Source organism: Sceloporus undulatus, chromosome 6 (assembly GCF_019175285.1).
Source record: "Sceloporus undulatus isolate JIND9_A2432 ecotype Alabama chromosome 6, SceUnd_v1.1, whole genome shotgun sequence".
Taxonomy (NCBI): Eukaryota; Metazoa; Chordata; class Lepidosauria; order Squamata; family Phrynosomatidae; genus Sceloporus; species Sceloporus undulatus.
This window is the reverse complement of record NC_056527.1, coordinates 80,379,837-80,392,569: the sequence shown is the minus strand read 5'-3', so window position 1 is coordinate 80,392,569 and position 12,733 is coordinate 80,379,837. Positions and strand designations below refer to the sequence as shown.

Sequence of the window (12,733 nt, the reverse complement as noted above, 5' to 3'; positions counted from 1 at the left end):
TAGGGGTGAAGGACCCCTGTGAATGTGGAAAAACCACAAATAAAAAAAAACATTATTCTTTTTTCCTGAGAGAACATCTCTCTAGGAATCTCTTGGTCCTCCAGTGGAACTTTATGGTCAACATCTGCTATAAGCTGATCATACTGGAGAACCTACAAATTTCTAGAGTAGTGTTTTCTCTAAGAACATCTAGGTTCCCCAGTGCAACTCTATGATCATCTTCTGGTAGAGTCGTGCTGGAGGACATAGAGATTCCTAGAGAGAACATATTAATCAAAACCGCAAATAATCAAATCCAAAAAAATCAAAGCCACAAATGTGGAGGGCCAACTGTAATCTTGTTTGAGAACAAATGACCAGAGAAAGCAGTCATAGAAATGTCCTCCTTTCTTTTGATTCATAAATCTTTTCTATGTCTGCATTAGGATGACCATAATAATTCAAGATCAAAATGCCCTCTGAAATAAACCTGTCTTCACTGTATATTTCAAAACAAAGTTACCTTCCCAAGGGAGCCATTCCAAACTCTGGCTTGCTGTTGTGTATCTTCAAGTTGCTTCTGACTTAAGGAGTCCCTAAGACAAACCTATCGGGTGGGGGTGGGGGTCTTGGCAAGATGTATTCAGAGGATATTTCCATATGAATGGCTCTAAAAAACCCTTGAATTGAGTCAGAAAGCAAACTGGGCACTGCTGAGATTCTCATAAACTTGATATATAATAGCCTGTTCTACTAGCCCAGAGAACAATCTGGTGGTTGCATTTGGAGCCAACTGAAGCTTACATACTGTCTTCATGGACATTCTTATAGAGCATGAACTACAATAACTCAACCTGGAGATTGCTAGGACCTGAATGCACAGAGCTAGGTCTGACTTTTCCAGGGAAAAGAACAGAAAAAGTGTGAGGCATAGTTAAGATCAATGTACAGTAGCTATAATCTCAACCATGATTAAAGTCAGTATAGCTATAACTTAAACCATGGTTAATGCTAGAAGGAAATGGTGAAGAGATCTGGGCACACAGAAGTGGAGATTTCACACACTGTTCTTAATTTCTTAATCATAGTTAGAGACCAGAAGCATGGGAATCTGTTCTTGACCTTAGCATGCCTTACATTCAATTCAAAATTTCAGTTTTGATGCAGAATATATGCAGCAATCTGACAACAACCTACATTCCTGTAAAAAGAGAGCCAGCCTGGATCCAAGAATACTCATTTCTGATGTAAGAATATATAAAGCCCTTTTTTCCTCTGGACAAAGCCTGGAAACCTGCCCAAGTGTTGGTTCTGCAACCACTCCATGCAGCTGTAAAGCCCAATGTGGTCTGAATCCCCTTTCACAATCTCTATGGATGTGTTTAATCCCACTGGATTTACACTGGGTGCACTGGTCACAAAGAATACTAAGATCCACAAGACCAAAATCTAAAAAAAGTAAAAGGTGGCCTAGTTTGCTAAAAGCTGTGAATTCTCTATAAAATGATCTATGGTATATGAACAGTACAAATTAAGCACATTTATACATACTTGCCCGTTTGAATAATTTATTCAAATTAGATTCTAATTCTGGGAGTGAGAAGGCATTATGAAGGCATTATGAAACCACATAAACTTAATATCACACTCTGACACCCAGTGTTTTTCACTTTAAAAAAAATCAGCTGTGATTCATACATTTGCAGTCATGTTTTCATAGTTGTGTGATACAACTGGAGCAGCAGAAATATGATCATGGGGTGGGTGGGGTGGAGGGGGGGGGGAGATAAACTCACTTATTGGCACTTGATCCAAGCTCTGTTTTCTATCTCACCTTGTAAAACATGTCTCCCTCCTCCATCAGCTTGCTCAGCAGGATGACCATGATGTCTGGCTTGGAAGTGGCCATCGCCCAGGTTGCTGGACCTGTAGTGTACAGGATGCATGATGGGTAAAAAACTCATACAATGCAAAAGGTGGTAAGGAAGGAAAGCTAATGTGGAAAAACATCCTGAGGAGAAAATTTCTGCTGGAGAGAACAACTTGCTACAGCCAACCAAAAGACAAACATGGTCCCAGCAAAAAAGCTGGGCTTTCACAGGGACGTCTCAAAGCAAAAGGCACTGTTTTGTTTTTGTAATCTTATCTTTCAGCTCAATTGAAATGACTGACAAGTTCTGGAGTCACTCACACAAAATCGTCAAAATATCCACTGTTTGGCTATGGTGGGTAATTATGTTCTGGAATAAGTAACTAAAGAGAAAAAACCAAAGTGTTTAGCAAAGTATTTCTATTATCAATGTGAACTTAGAATAGAGCCACCTATGGGGTACTACAGCAATCTGAATATAACTGGATATGAAAATTGCTGTGTGGACACTGATTTGAAAGAGTTATCATCTCATAATATGAGAGAAATTTTTATAAGATGATGTATCATTGGTATCTGACACTAGACATATTGTCTAACGTAGAAACGTCTTCATCAACAATGCTGGAAATGCAGTTCACATGAAGGCCCTTTTTATCATATGTGTGGTCTTGTGATAAAGCAAGAATTGGAGGCAAATACAAAAGTTAATGCAAAATATATTAAAATTTATGTGACATCTTTATGTCAGCATTACATCAAAGTTTTAAAAATCTTCATTGCTTCAGAAGAATCTTCACTTCAGATAGGGCTTATACCTGTGAAGTGGTTTGAATGGGCAAGTACATTTGCCTTCTAATGTAGTCTAAGAAAGTACTCAATTCTACAATCACCTTACAGAGGCCTTTACAAAAAACCTTATGTATTAGTAGTCTTGCCTGGCAAGTTAATGCCAAACAGGAAGGTGATAATAGTGGGGGAAGCATTTCAGGTGGCTTTGAGCAAGAAATAAATTTGCATCATTTTAAAAGTTATTAGATCTTGAACTCAAGTTATTCTCTGCAACAGTAAGGAAAAAATAATAATTAACTGAAGGTGAGGAAAATGAAAAGTGGGTGTGGAGTGGGAGGAGAAAGATGCAGGCAGGCAAAACCATAGAAGAGAAAAGCAGAGCTGTCAGACCACCAAGCTGGATGCTGACAGCAATGAAGTATACCTCGTGGGCGACTCGGTAACGTCTGACAGCCTTTGAAGAAAACAAAAAAGTTGAAGAGGGAGAAAAAAAATGGATGAAAATGAATTTAAAAAAAAGGAAAAAGCAGCAGTGAGAGGCAGGCAGCAAAGCAGCCAAGGCACCAGCAAATTCCCTTGTGACGTGAGAGATTGTGAGAGAGGGGCGCAGTGTTCAAGTTTAGAAGCATCTACTGAGCAGAGAAAGCAACAGCTTATGGCAGCATATCAGCACAACATTAACTGTTGAGTAGTAGTCATTCTCAAAGGAAGACCTTGGTAGAAGCTGCTTCCTCAATTTGCCAGAGCTAGGCAAGGAACACAAAATAGCAGTTTTTAATGCTGGCATTCTTCTGGGGAAGCAGAAGCATTCCTTCAAAATTGCACATGCCTATTTCATGGGAGTGCACTGTGTTAATACAACATAAGACAAAATGGCACTTGCAAGATTCAAAGAGTTTGGTTTCCTTTCTTTTTGACTCCTTCCTACCTATCTTGGCTCCTTTCTTCAAGAGTGTGACTACAACGGATGTATTGCGGCAACCCACCGCCCTGTCTAGGGGTCGCATCCCACTGTAGTCCACATGCTCAATCATGGCACCATGATCAACCAGGAACTGAACCTATAAACAAACAAACAATTGAATCAGCATAGCCTTCAAAGGCAATCTTCATAACTGGAAAATTAAGTCAAGGTTTCAGAGCTGAAAAGAGTTGAAAGGTGGTTGTTGAGCTACAGGGTGAGTTTCTTATTTTTTAAATTGATTAAATTGACTAGTGAAGGCCTGGTAGCACTTACAGTTGGAGGAAATCAACTCTTTGACCACAGGTCAGACCATCACATCAGCATACCATCCCACAGAGTCTGGGTCACAATGACTAACAGACAGCAATTATGTTATATAGAAGAGTGCTACAGGTTTATCTAATATTCTTAAGAAGCAGGGTACTGTATCCTTTTTGTTCCCAAACTAGATGATTCCTAGTTTGTCAGATACAATATGACAAATGTATGGAACAAAAGTAACAAATAGCACAAACAATTGGAATTATGGAGTATCTATGACTGAGGAGTCAGATTTGCGCTTCTCCCTAGCACTACAGCATTATGCGTATGCTTGTTTTTCAGAGAAAAAAACTTTCTTATGGCATGGGAAGCAGTATACATTATAACAATATATAGCATCCCACATTTTCCCAAATAACTGGCCATTATGGAGGCAAGCTCAATGAACTTAGGTAAGTGTTAAGACTTGACAAATATGTCATCTTAATCCTCTTCGTGGATTTGAATTCCATTTTTCCAATACTGCACCACTTACCACCTCAGCGTCACCATAAAAAGCAGCTAGATCCAATGGAGTGCGCCCGTTTTTGTCAGCATGATCTGTAGCAGCTCCACTTTCCACTAAAGCTCGTACTACTGAAAGGTGGCCCTTTAGGCAAGCCCAACTGAGGGCAGTCAGCCCTTCTTTATCCATTAGAGATATGGAGGAGCCTGGAAGAAAGAGAACAAGGCTACTTACAGGTGTGTCAACATAAGCTTGGACCATTTGCATTTGATCCCAGTGTTTTTCGAAATCCCAGGATTTTTCAAAATCTCTCTCAGGAAAATGGGTACCTTGTTCAGAAGACACTATGGCCCCATACAGACAGGCCAAAATAAAGCTGCTTCAAGACACTTTGAAGGTATGCTGTTTAAATGATGCATGCGTACTAAGAGTCCGGAAGTTGTGCCAAACCTATGCTCCAGTCCTTTGAACTGGATTGTGGCTTTGGCGCGGCTTGCGGACTCTTAGTACGCATGCATAATTTAAACCGCATACCTCCAAAGTGACCCGAAGCAGCTTTAGTTTGGCCTGTCTGTACAGGGCCTATATTACCTAAAATGTTCCTTACACTGTCTTAAACATATATCAAGGTAGGAAAATTGCCACCAGTTGGCTTGCTACCACTTGCAAGATAACAATTTCTTTGATTGCAGTTCCTTTATAGCGAGCATATTTACTCAAGTGCTCTTTCTGTATTTTTTAATGTCTTAAACTGACTGAGATCATCTATTTGGCTAGACCTAGATATGTGAAGGCCTAGAAAAACCAAAAACATTAGAGGAGGAAAGCCGATGGATAACTGAAAAAATTGGATTATGAAATAATTTCTTTTAGGCTGATAAATAAAATATTTAAATCAAGGTGTTCATACACTGGTATTTATTTTTCATAATCATTATGTAGCAGGTAGAGTTTTATGTAAGACTATGTACAGCAGAGCTAGCCAAAGTGTGCTCCATGGACTGTCACTGGTGTGGGAATTGTCAGCTGCCAGTCTGTGGTGAGTTTTCAGGACAGAAACAGATGCAGCCAATGGTCACAAATTTGATACAGACAGATTAAAACAAAAAAGCATATCCTCCACACATAGTGATGCACAATATAAGATTATTGTAATACTTGATCTTGGTTTCCTTTTTCCAGTTCTTTTTGTGGAAAGAAAGATTTGTAATAGAACATCACAAAACATGTCAAATGCTTCTAAAATGCTTTTAATATTTATTTATTTTTTTATTTTATGATATAATATAATATGAATTAGAAAACATAGGGCCCGAACAGACAGGCCAAAATATAGCTGTTTCAAGTCACTTTGGAGGTATGCTGTTTAAATGACACACACATCTTAAGAGGCCAGAAGCTACGCCAAAGCTGTGCTCTAGTCCTTAGGACTGGAACATGGCTTTGGCGCGGCTTCCAGCTTCTTAGAACGCATGCATCATTTAAGCAGCATACCTCCAAAGTGATCCAAAGAACATGGCTTTGGCACGGCTTCCAGCCTCTTATAACACATGCATCATTTAAGCAGCCTACCCCCAAAGTGACCCAAAGCAGCTTTATTCTGGCCTGTCAGTTCAGGCCCATAGCTTGTTTCAAGAGTTTAATAAAGAGAAGGGAAAAGGAGCAGAGAAAAGTCTCACTTCCACTCATGTCAATTACTATCCCAAAAATTGTCAGTGCCAGCTTTCAAGAACCTGGATTTTTGGATTTTTTAAAATACATGCTAAGTACAATGGCATATTTAGCATCATGCCTAGTTTGGTCCTTCTGTTTTGAAAGCTAACAAGTGGTTACTTGTTCACATTTGCTTTACTTTCTCTGGATGTACTGTATATACTCATGTATAAGTCTAGAAATTTTAGTCAAAAAATTGAGCCAAAAAACCCGAGTTGACTTATCCATGGGTCAATGTAAGTACTGCACTTTAACTCTTATTTAAAAAAGGAACCATCTCCTGGTGAAAGGCAAAAATGTTATCTGTCTTGGAAGAACTGACCCCCCCCCTCTATTCTCTCATCCTTTATTTTGAGCAGAAACTGTTATGACTTTATAAGTTCTTGGGCATTGTTTTCCTTTGCTTCATCCTTTAGATCCTTTGTTACATGCCCCTAGATTTTATACTCGACTTATCCCCAAACTTGCCCTTGACTTATACATGAGTATATATGGTAATATTAATCTAGGATAGGCAGTACAGAAAGAGCATAGGATCTGTTCCAAATGCAGACATGAAGCTCATACACCTAAAACCATCTCCTTGTTCATTTAAATGAGGCGAGCTAAACTGTGACCTTTGTATCCATCTCTCATTGCCTAGCCTTTAAAGCAACAGCGAGTTCACTATATGCAAGAGAACAGGTACCTCTATGGATCTCTTAAATTGAACATGCTCTTACCAGGGCTGTCCATATTTTCTGTTGTTAACACAACCTTTCAAACATTCTCCCTTTCAAAGTAAAAAGCAAGTCCCTGACACCCAACAGAAGTCTCATATCAGCTAAATTCCAAAATAGATATGAAACATATAAATCATGCTAAATTGTAAGATAATAAATCTAGCATGTATCATTTAATCTTAATTTGTGAAAATCATAATAGTTTCTGAGTCTGTTTATACAGGCATGGATTTAATGTCCACAGTGCCCCCAAACTAACCTTGTGATAGTAGGAATTCTACGGTGCCCAAATGTCCCTCTGAAGCTGCCATCATCAAAGGAGTCCGACCTTGTTTATCTGCCATGTTAACATCTGCACCATGGGTGAGCAAGAGATCAACAATCTGAAAGTACACAAAGGATGCACTGAGAAAAACCCATGCCATCAGGAAACCATGAAAAATCCATGTGCTCGATGATCTTGACAAATCTCAGGTTGAAAATGAAAATACCATTATGCTGACCATTCTTAATCAGATCTTTCCAAAATCTTCTCTCCTAAAATATTTCCTAAAATATTATTGGCTTTCATTTAAACAAGCTTTTGTTGAAAACAGCATTTGAAGATTCATCACTTTTTCCCATTTAGGCAGTTTTCTGCCTTTCCATATTGCACCGTGACAAAGGGGTTCCCCTTGTTGTTGCAGAGCATGGAAAAGAAATGGGAAACTGAGATCTGGGGAGAGGTTGGTGAATTGGATGAAGAAGCCCTGAGAGCCAATTCAAGCCTGTGGTCTTGAGGTTTCCCACAGCTGCTCTAGATATAGATATGCTGCATCAACTGCATTTGTCTTGAGCTGTATAGTAATTTCCACTTTAATTATCTAATGTATATTTGTTTACACACAGTTACATGTACCCAATTATCCACGTGCATCTAATTTAATGCTGTGAATATAAATGTCCACAGTATAGTTGAGGATGGAATCCTGATGATGCCAAGATCTGAACATCTGAATTTCCAACTTTCATTAGAAACACATTAATACTAATGAAACAGCACCTTTTTTTAAGCCAACATCAGATTTGGATATACTGGAATCATGTTGGTGAAGAAGGGAGGGAAGAGATATGAGGGGTGAACCCCACAAAAAGCTACATAGAAGACAAAGAGTGAATTGCCCTCTAAGGTCAACTAATAGGATTTTCTATCTGTGTAGAAATTATGACTAAATTTATGTTGGAATGCTTAGCAACTTTCAGTAAAAAATGTTTCTTTTGTATATAAAATTTCATCACCATTTGTGAGCCAAAGCCTTGCTTTAAATTACAACTAGGGATAGCCATGTTGGCCATATAGCAAATCCAATAACATCCAAACAATTATACCTTCATTGGACCAACCAAAATGTACAATTACATGTTGCAAGCTTTCGAAGCCACACTGGCTTCTTCATCAGGCAAACAGGAGAAAAAAATTGAAGATGTTAGTTGTAGGCCTGCATTTTCTGTTTCTGGTCTTAGTTTGGATGTTAGGGAGGGCTATCTGCAGGATGGCACCTCCCCCCTTTGGCCATGTGATCACTGGCAGATTTTCAAAGTGAAGGAAATTTAATGTCCATTTGAAATTCAAAGATGTTTCCTTGGGATCCAGCATGTCTCTTTCCTTTGTGAAGCCACCTGGTCCTATGTAGGTAGGGAACATTGAATTTCTCAATGTTCCCTACCATCCAAACTAAGACCAGAAACAGAAAATACAGGCCTGCGACTGACATCTTGAGCCAAGATACTGAAATCCTCTTTGCACTTCCTAGGACTTTAGCAGAAGCAGATGTGTGTCAAACATCTCTCCTGTTACCCTCATTAATCACATCTCAAAGAGAAATGACTTCTCTTGTGCTGTCAGCAATAAAAAAAAAGGTTCCAGGAATCTATTCTGTGTATAAACCTGAGAAGATTCAGCAGGAAGCAGCTTCCTCCTAGAGGTCCCTTCCTGGTTCCCTTACCTGCCAATGGCCTTGTCTGACTGCACTGAATAAGGGAACAACCCCACGTCTGTTGGGCTGGGCTACAGCTGCTCCTTGCTCGAGAAGCAGGCGACAAACTTCCAGCTTGCCTCGTCCTGCTGCAGCAGTCAAAGCTAGAAGAGAAAGAAGACAAATGAAATTAATGTCGTGCCAAGAAAACCATCTGCTTCATGTCTTCTAGCTAGGGTATGCCTCTAAGTGCTGTGTAGTGGCAGAAGCAGGAAAAAAAACATCTACAGGCTTATAGCCTATATTCAGGAGGAGATGGGAAAAAGCATAAGAAAGGAAGAAAGGGACTGATTGTTGAAGAGCAAAAGCTTCAGGTTAGTTTCTAAGATTGATCAACATAAGGAGTGGCTCAGATGTTAGACTTTGGATTATTTATGGCTATTATTGACCCTTGAATGACAGAAGATAAGGAAAGAGTGAAGCCACCTTACTCCATTCAAGTAAGTGATTTCTGCAGATTTACTCAACTATTTACTCAACACCAATAAACATATAATATTTTTGCATATTGGATCTCGGGCCATTCTTGTACAAAAAAAGAAAAGAAAGAAAACCTTACATACTAAGAATAACAAACATCAATAATACAAGCATACTTCATAGACTGGTACAATTATTATAGCGCACAGTACACGAATGGCTGTGTGTGGCACACACACAGCCACAATAATTTCTTAGCCTTTAAGATAAATAAATAAATAAATAAAAGTTTTATTTATATACCGCAGCCTTCCATAGATCAGGGCGGTTTACACATCATTAAAATACATACATAGATCAAACAAATCAGATATAGACAGTACATCAAAAAACAATAAAACAATAAAAAGATAAAACCCCAATTAGCCCTTCCTCATGGCCACGGAAAGAGGAGGGAGGCCCTAAAAGATGTTCATGGGGGGAATGCTTGATGAAATAAGAAGGTCTTTAAATCCTTCTTAAATTGGGCCAGGGAGGTAGTCGAGCGGAGCTCAGTGGGCAGCGTATTCCAGAGGGCCGGGGCGGCGATGGAGAACGTCCGCTTGTTGACGGAGGAAAGCCTAGCCCCCGGCACCTTCAGGAGTTGCTGCCCAGATGTTCTGAGGGTGCGGGACGGAATGTATGGGGAGAGGCGGTCCTTCAGATATCCTGGACCCAAGCCATTTAGGGCTTTATAGGTAACTACCAACGCCTTATATTGAGCTCGGAAGGGAATGGGCAGCCAGTGAAGATCTTTTAAAATCGGTGTTATATGGCTGGTCCTGGGAGCACCAGTGACCAGCCGGGCTGCCGTGTTCTGCACCAATTGGAGCTTCCGAGTTTGGTATAAGGGTTGCCCCATGTAGAGTACATTGCAGAAATCCAATCTCGAAGTTACCAGAGCATGTACGACCGTTTCAAGGTCCCTCTGGGCCAGGTATGGGCGCAGCTGGCGAATCAGCCGAAGCTGATAACAGGTGCTCCTGACCGTCGCATTCACCTGAGCAGTCAGGTGAAGCGACGAGTCAAGAAGCACCCCCAGACTGCGCACGGAGTCCTTCACAGGGAGCGTGACCCCGTTCAGGACAGGTGGAACCACCACCATTCCTGGACCAGGAGAACCTATCACTAGTACCTCCGTTTTCTCTGGATTAAGTTTGAGTCGGTTTTCCCTCATCCAGCCCATTACTGACTCCAGACAGGCCACGAGAGGAGAGACACCATCCCCAGTCACTGCATCAGTCGGAGACATAGAGAAAATGATTTGGGTGTCATCAGCGTACTGATAACCCCGCGCCCCATGTCTCCGGATGACCTCTCCCAGCGGTTTCATGTAAATGTTAAATAGCATGGGAGACAGAATGGCCCCTTGAGGGACCCCGGTTTTAAGGGGCCTCTCGTTGGAGCACACGTCTCCCAGCTGCACCATCTGGGACCTCCCAGAGAGGTAGGATCGGAACCACTGGAGCACAGTGCCCCCGATTCCCACCTCCGCTAGGCGCCCCAGAAGGATACCATGGTCTATGGTATCGAAAGCCGCTGAGATGTCCAAGAGCACCAACAGGGACACGCTTCCCCTGTCGATACCCAGACGGAGATCATCGACCAAGGCGACCATGGCCGTCTCAACCCCGTAACCCGCCCGGAAGCCAGTTTGAAATGGGTCTAGATAATCCGTTTCATCCAAGACCGCCTGAAGTTGGATTGCAACCGCCCTCTCGATCACCTTCCCCAAAAATGGCAGCAGCGAAACTGGCCGATAATTATTATATACCAGGGGGTCGAGGGAGGGCTTTTTCAGGATAGGTTTTACAATGGCCAATTTGAGTTCTGATGGAAATTGGCCCTCCCTCAAAGATGTATTAATAATCCGGCGTAACAACGAAGTTACCGCCGGTCCCCCCTGGGCCGCTAGCCACGAGGGACAGGGATCGAGAGAGCAGGTCGTCTTCCGAACTCTTCCGAGGATCTTGTCCACATCATCGGTACTCACCAACTCAAATCGATCCAGTACAATAGAGTCCGCGGAGGCTCTGGACACCTCTACCCTAGGTTCTGCTTGAATGTCGGCGTTAAGACCTTCGCTTATCCGAGAGGTTTTATCCGCAAAAAAGTCGTTGAATTGGTCACAGCAGGCCTTAGAAGGTTCCAGGATCTGGTTCAGGGAGGGAGGGAGCTGAGTTAGCTCCCTGACCACCCTGAACAACTCTGCTGGACGCGACTCTGCGGACGCAATACGAGCACCATAGAACGAATTCTTTGTTGCTCGTATTGCCTCTCCGTAGTCCTCTAACAGTTGGTCTAGGAGAGCCTTGTCGTCTAAGCAAAGGTATTTGCGCCAACGGTACTCTAGCCGTCGCAGTTCCCGCTTCCGTGCCCGGAGATCTTCCGTATACCAAGGCTTACATTTGGAAGCAGGCCTGAGAGGGCGCTTAGGAGCGATACTGTGTATAGCCCTTGAAAGACCGGTATTCCAGATACCGGTGAGGGCATCAACAGAATCGCCGTCGCTACCAACCATGAACCCCTCTAAGGCCTCTTGGAACCTTCCAGGTTCCATCAACCTTCGAGGGTGGACCATCCGAGTAGGTCCGCCACCCCCGGGGGGGATCTGGGTAGAGACCTTGATTTTTGCCTCTACCAGGAAATGATCCGTCCATGACAAGGGGGAAATATTGACTATTTCCGCCCACGGATTTTCCACATCCGAACAGAAGACCAAATCGAGAGTATTACCTGCACAATGTGTAGGACCCTGTATTAGTTGGGACAGGCCCATGGCCGCCATGGTCTCCATGAATTCCCGAGCCGCACCGGATGGAACATGGCTGGCCGCTAGAGGAATGTTGAGGTCGCCCAGGACAAGAAGCCTGGGCGTCTCCAACATTAGCTCTGCGACCAGCTGTGTCAGCTCGTTAAGGGAGTCTGCTAATGCACGGGGTGGCCGGTACACTAACAGAATCCCTAGACTGTCCCTAGCTTTAAGGGTCAGGTAAATACACTCAATATAGGACGTCTGTCGGATGTGGTTCCTGGTGAGGGACACGGTGTTCCTATGTATCAAGGCCACACCCCCCCCCCCCGCCCACCTAACCTGCGCTGGTCCTTCACCGAGAACCCGGCAGGCAGGGCCTGAGCCCACACAGCATCCCCTTCAGGCCCTAGCCAGGTCTCGGTAATGCAAGCCAGGTCACATTTTGAGTCCTCCACAAGGTCGTGGAGGATGTGGGTCTTGTTGTTGATTGACCTGGCATTGCACAGGAGCAGTGACAGGGTTTGTGGCACGGTTGGAGCAACCCTCAGGTTCCTTTGGTTGGGAGGGGGGCCGGAAGGAGGGATAGATATGATGCATCGATCCCTCCTTCCCCTGGAACGTATGTTATGGGTTCTTTTATTATATGAAACCATCTTCACCAAGCTTCCTCACCTATACTAAAGATCAGTGTACTTTCT

General features: G+C 42.6%; 1 protein-coding gene across 1 annotated transcript; it reads right to left on the bottom strand.

The window, feature by feature from the left end:
- Nucleotides 1-1,804: 1,804 nt before the first annotated feature.
- On the bottom strand, nucleotides 1,805-9,486 carry LOC121933632 (protein TANC2-like). The gene is made up of 5 exons (XM_042473613.1): nucleotides 8,792-9,486; nucleotides 7,066-7,189; nucleotides 4,402-4,577; nucleotides 3,570-3,702; nucleotides 1,805-1,905 (listed from the first exon to the last, which is right to left on the bottom strand). The coding sequence occupies exons 2-5, from the start codon at nucleotides 7,148-7,150 to the stop codon at nucleotides 1,805-1,807; spliced, it is 495 nt and encodes a 164-aa protein (XP_042329547.1). The 5' UTR covers nucleotides 7,151-7,189; nucleotides 8,792-9,486.
- Between the last annotated feature and the right edge of the window lie 3,247 nt (nucleotides 9,487-12,733).

Coding starts and splice junctions, on each gene's coding strand:
- LOC121933632 (XM_042473613.1), bottom strand. CDS start 7,150: ATGGCAGATAAACAAGGTCGGACTCCTTTGATGATGGCAGCTTCAGAG. Junction 4,578..7,065: donor AGAATTCCTACTATCACAAG/GTTAGTTTGGGG, acceptor TCTTTCTTCCAG/GCTCCTCCATATCTCTAATG. Junction 3,703..4,401: donor TTTATGGTGACGCTGAGGTG/GTAAGTGGTGCA, acceptor GTTTGTTTATAG/GTTCAGTTCCTGGTTGATCA.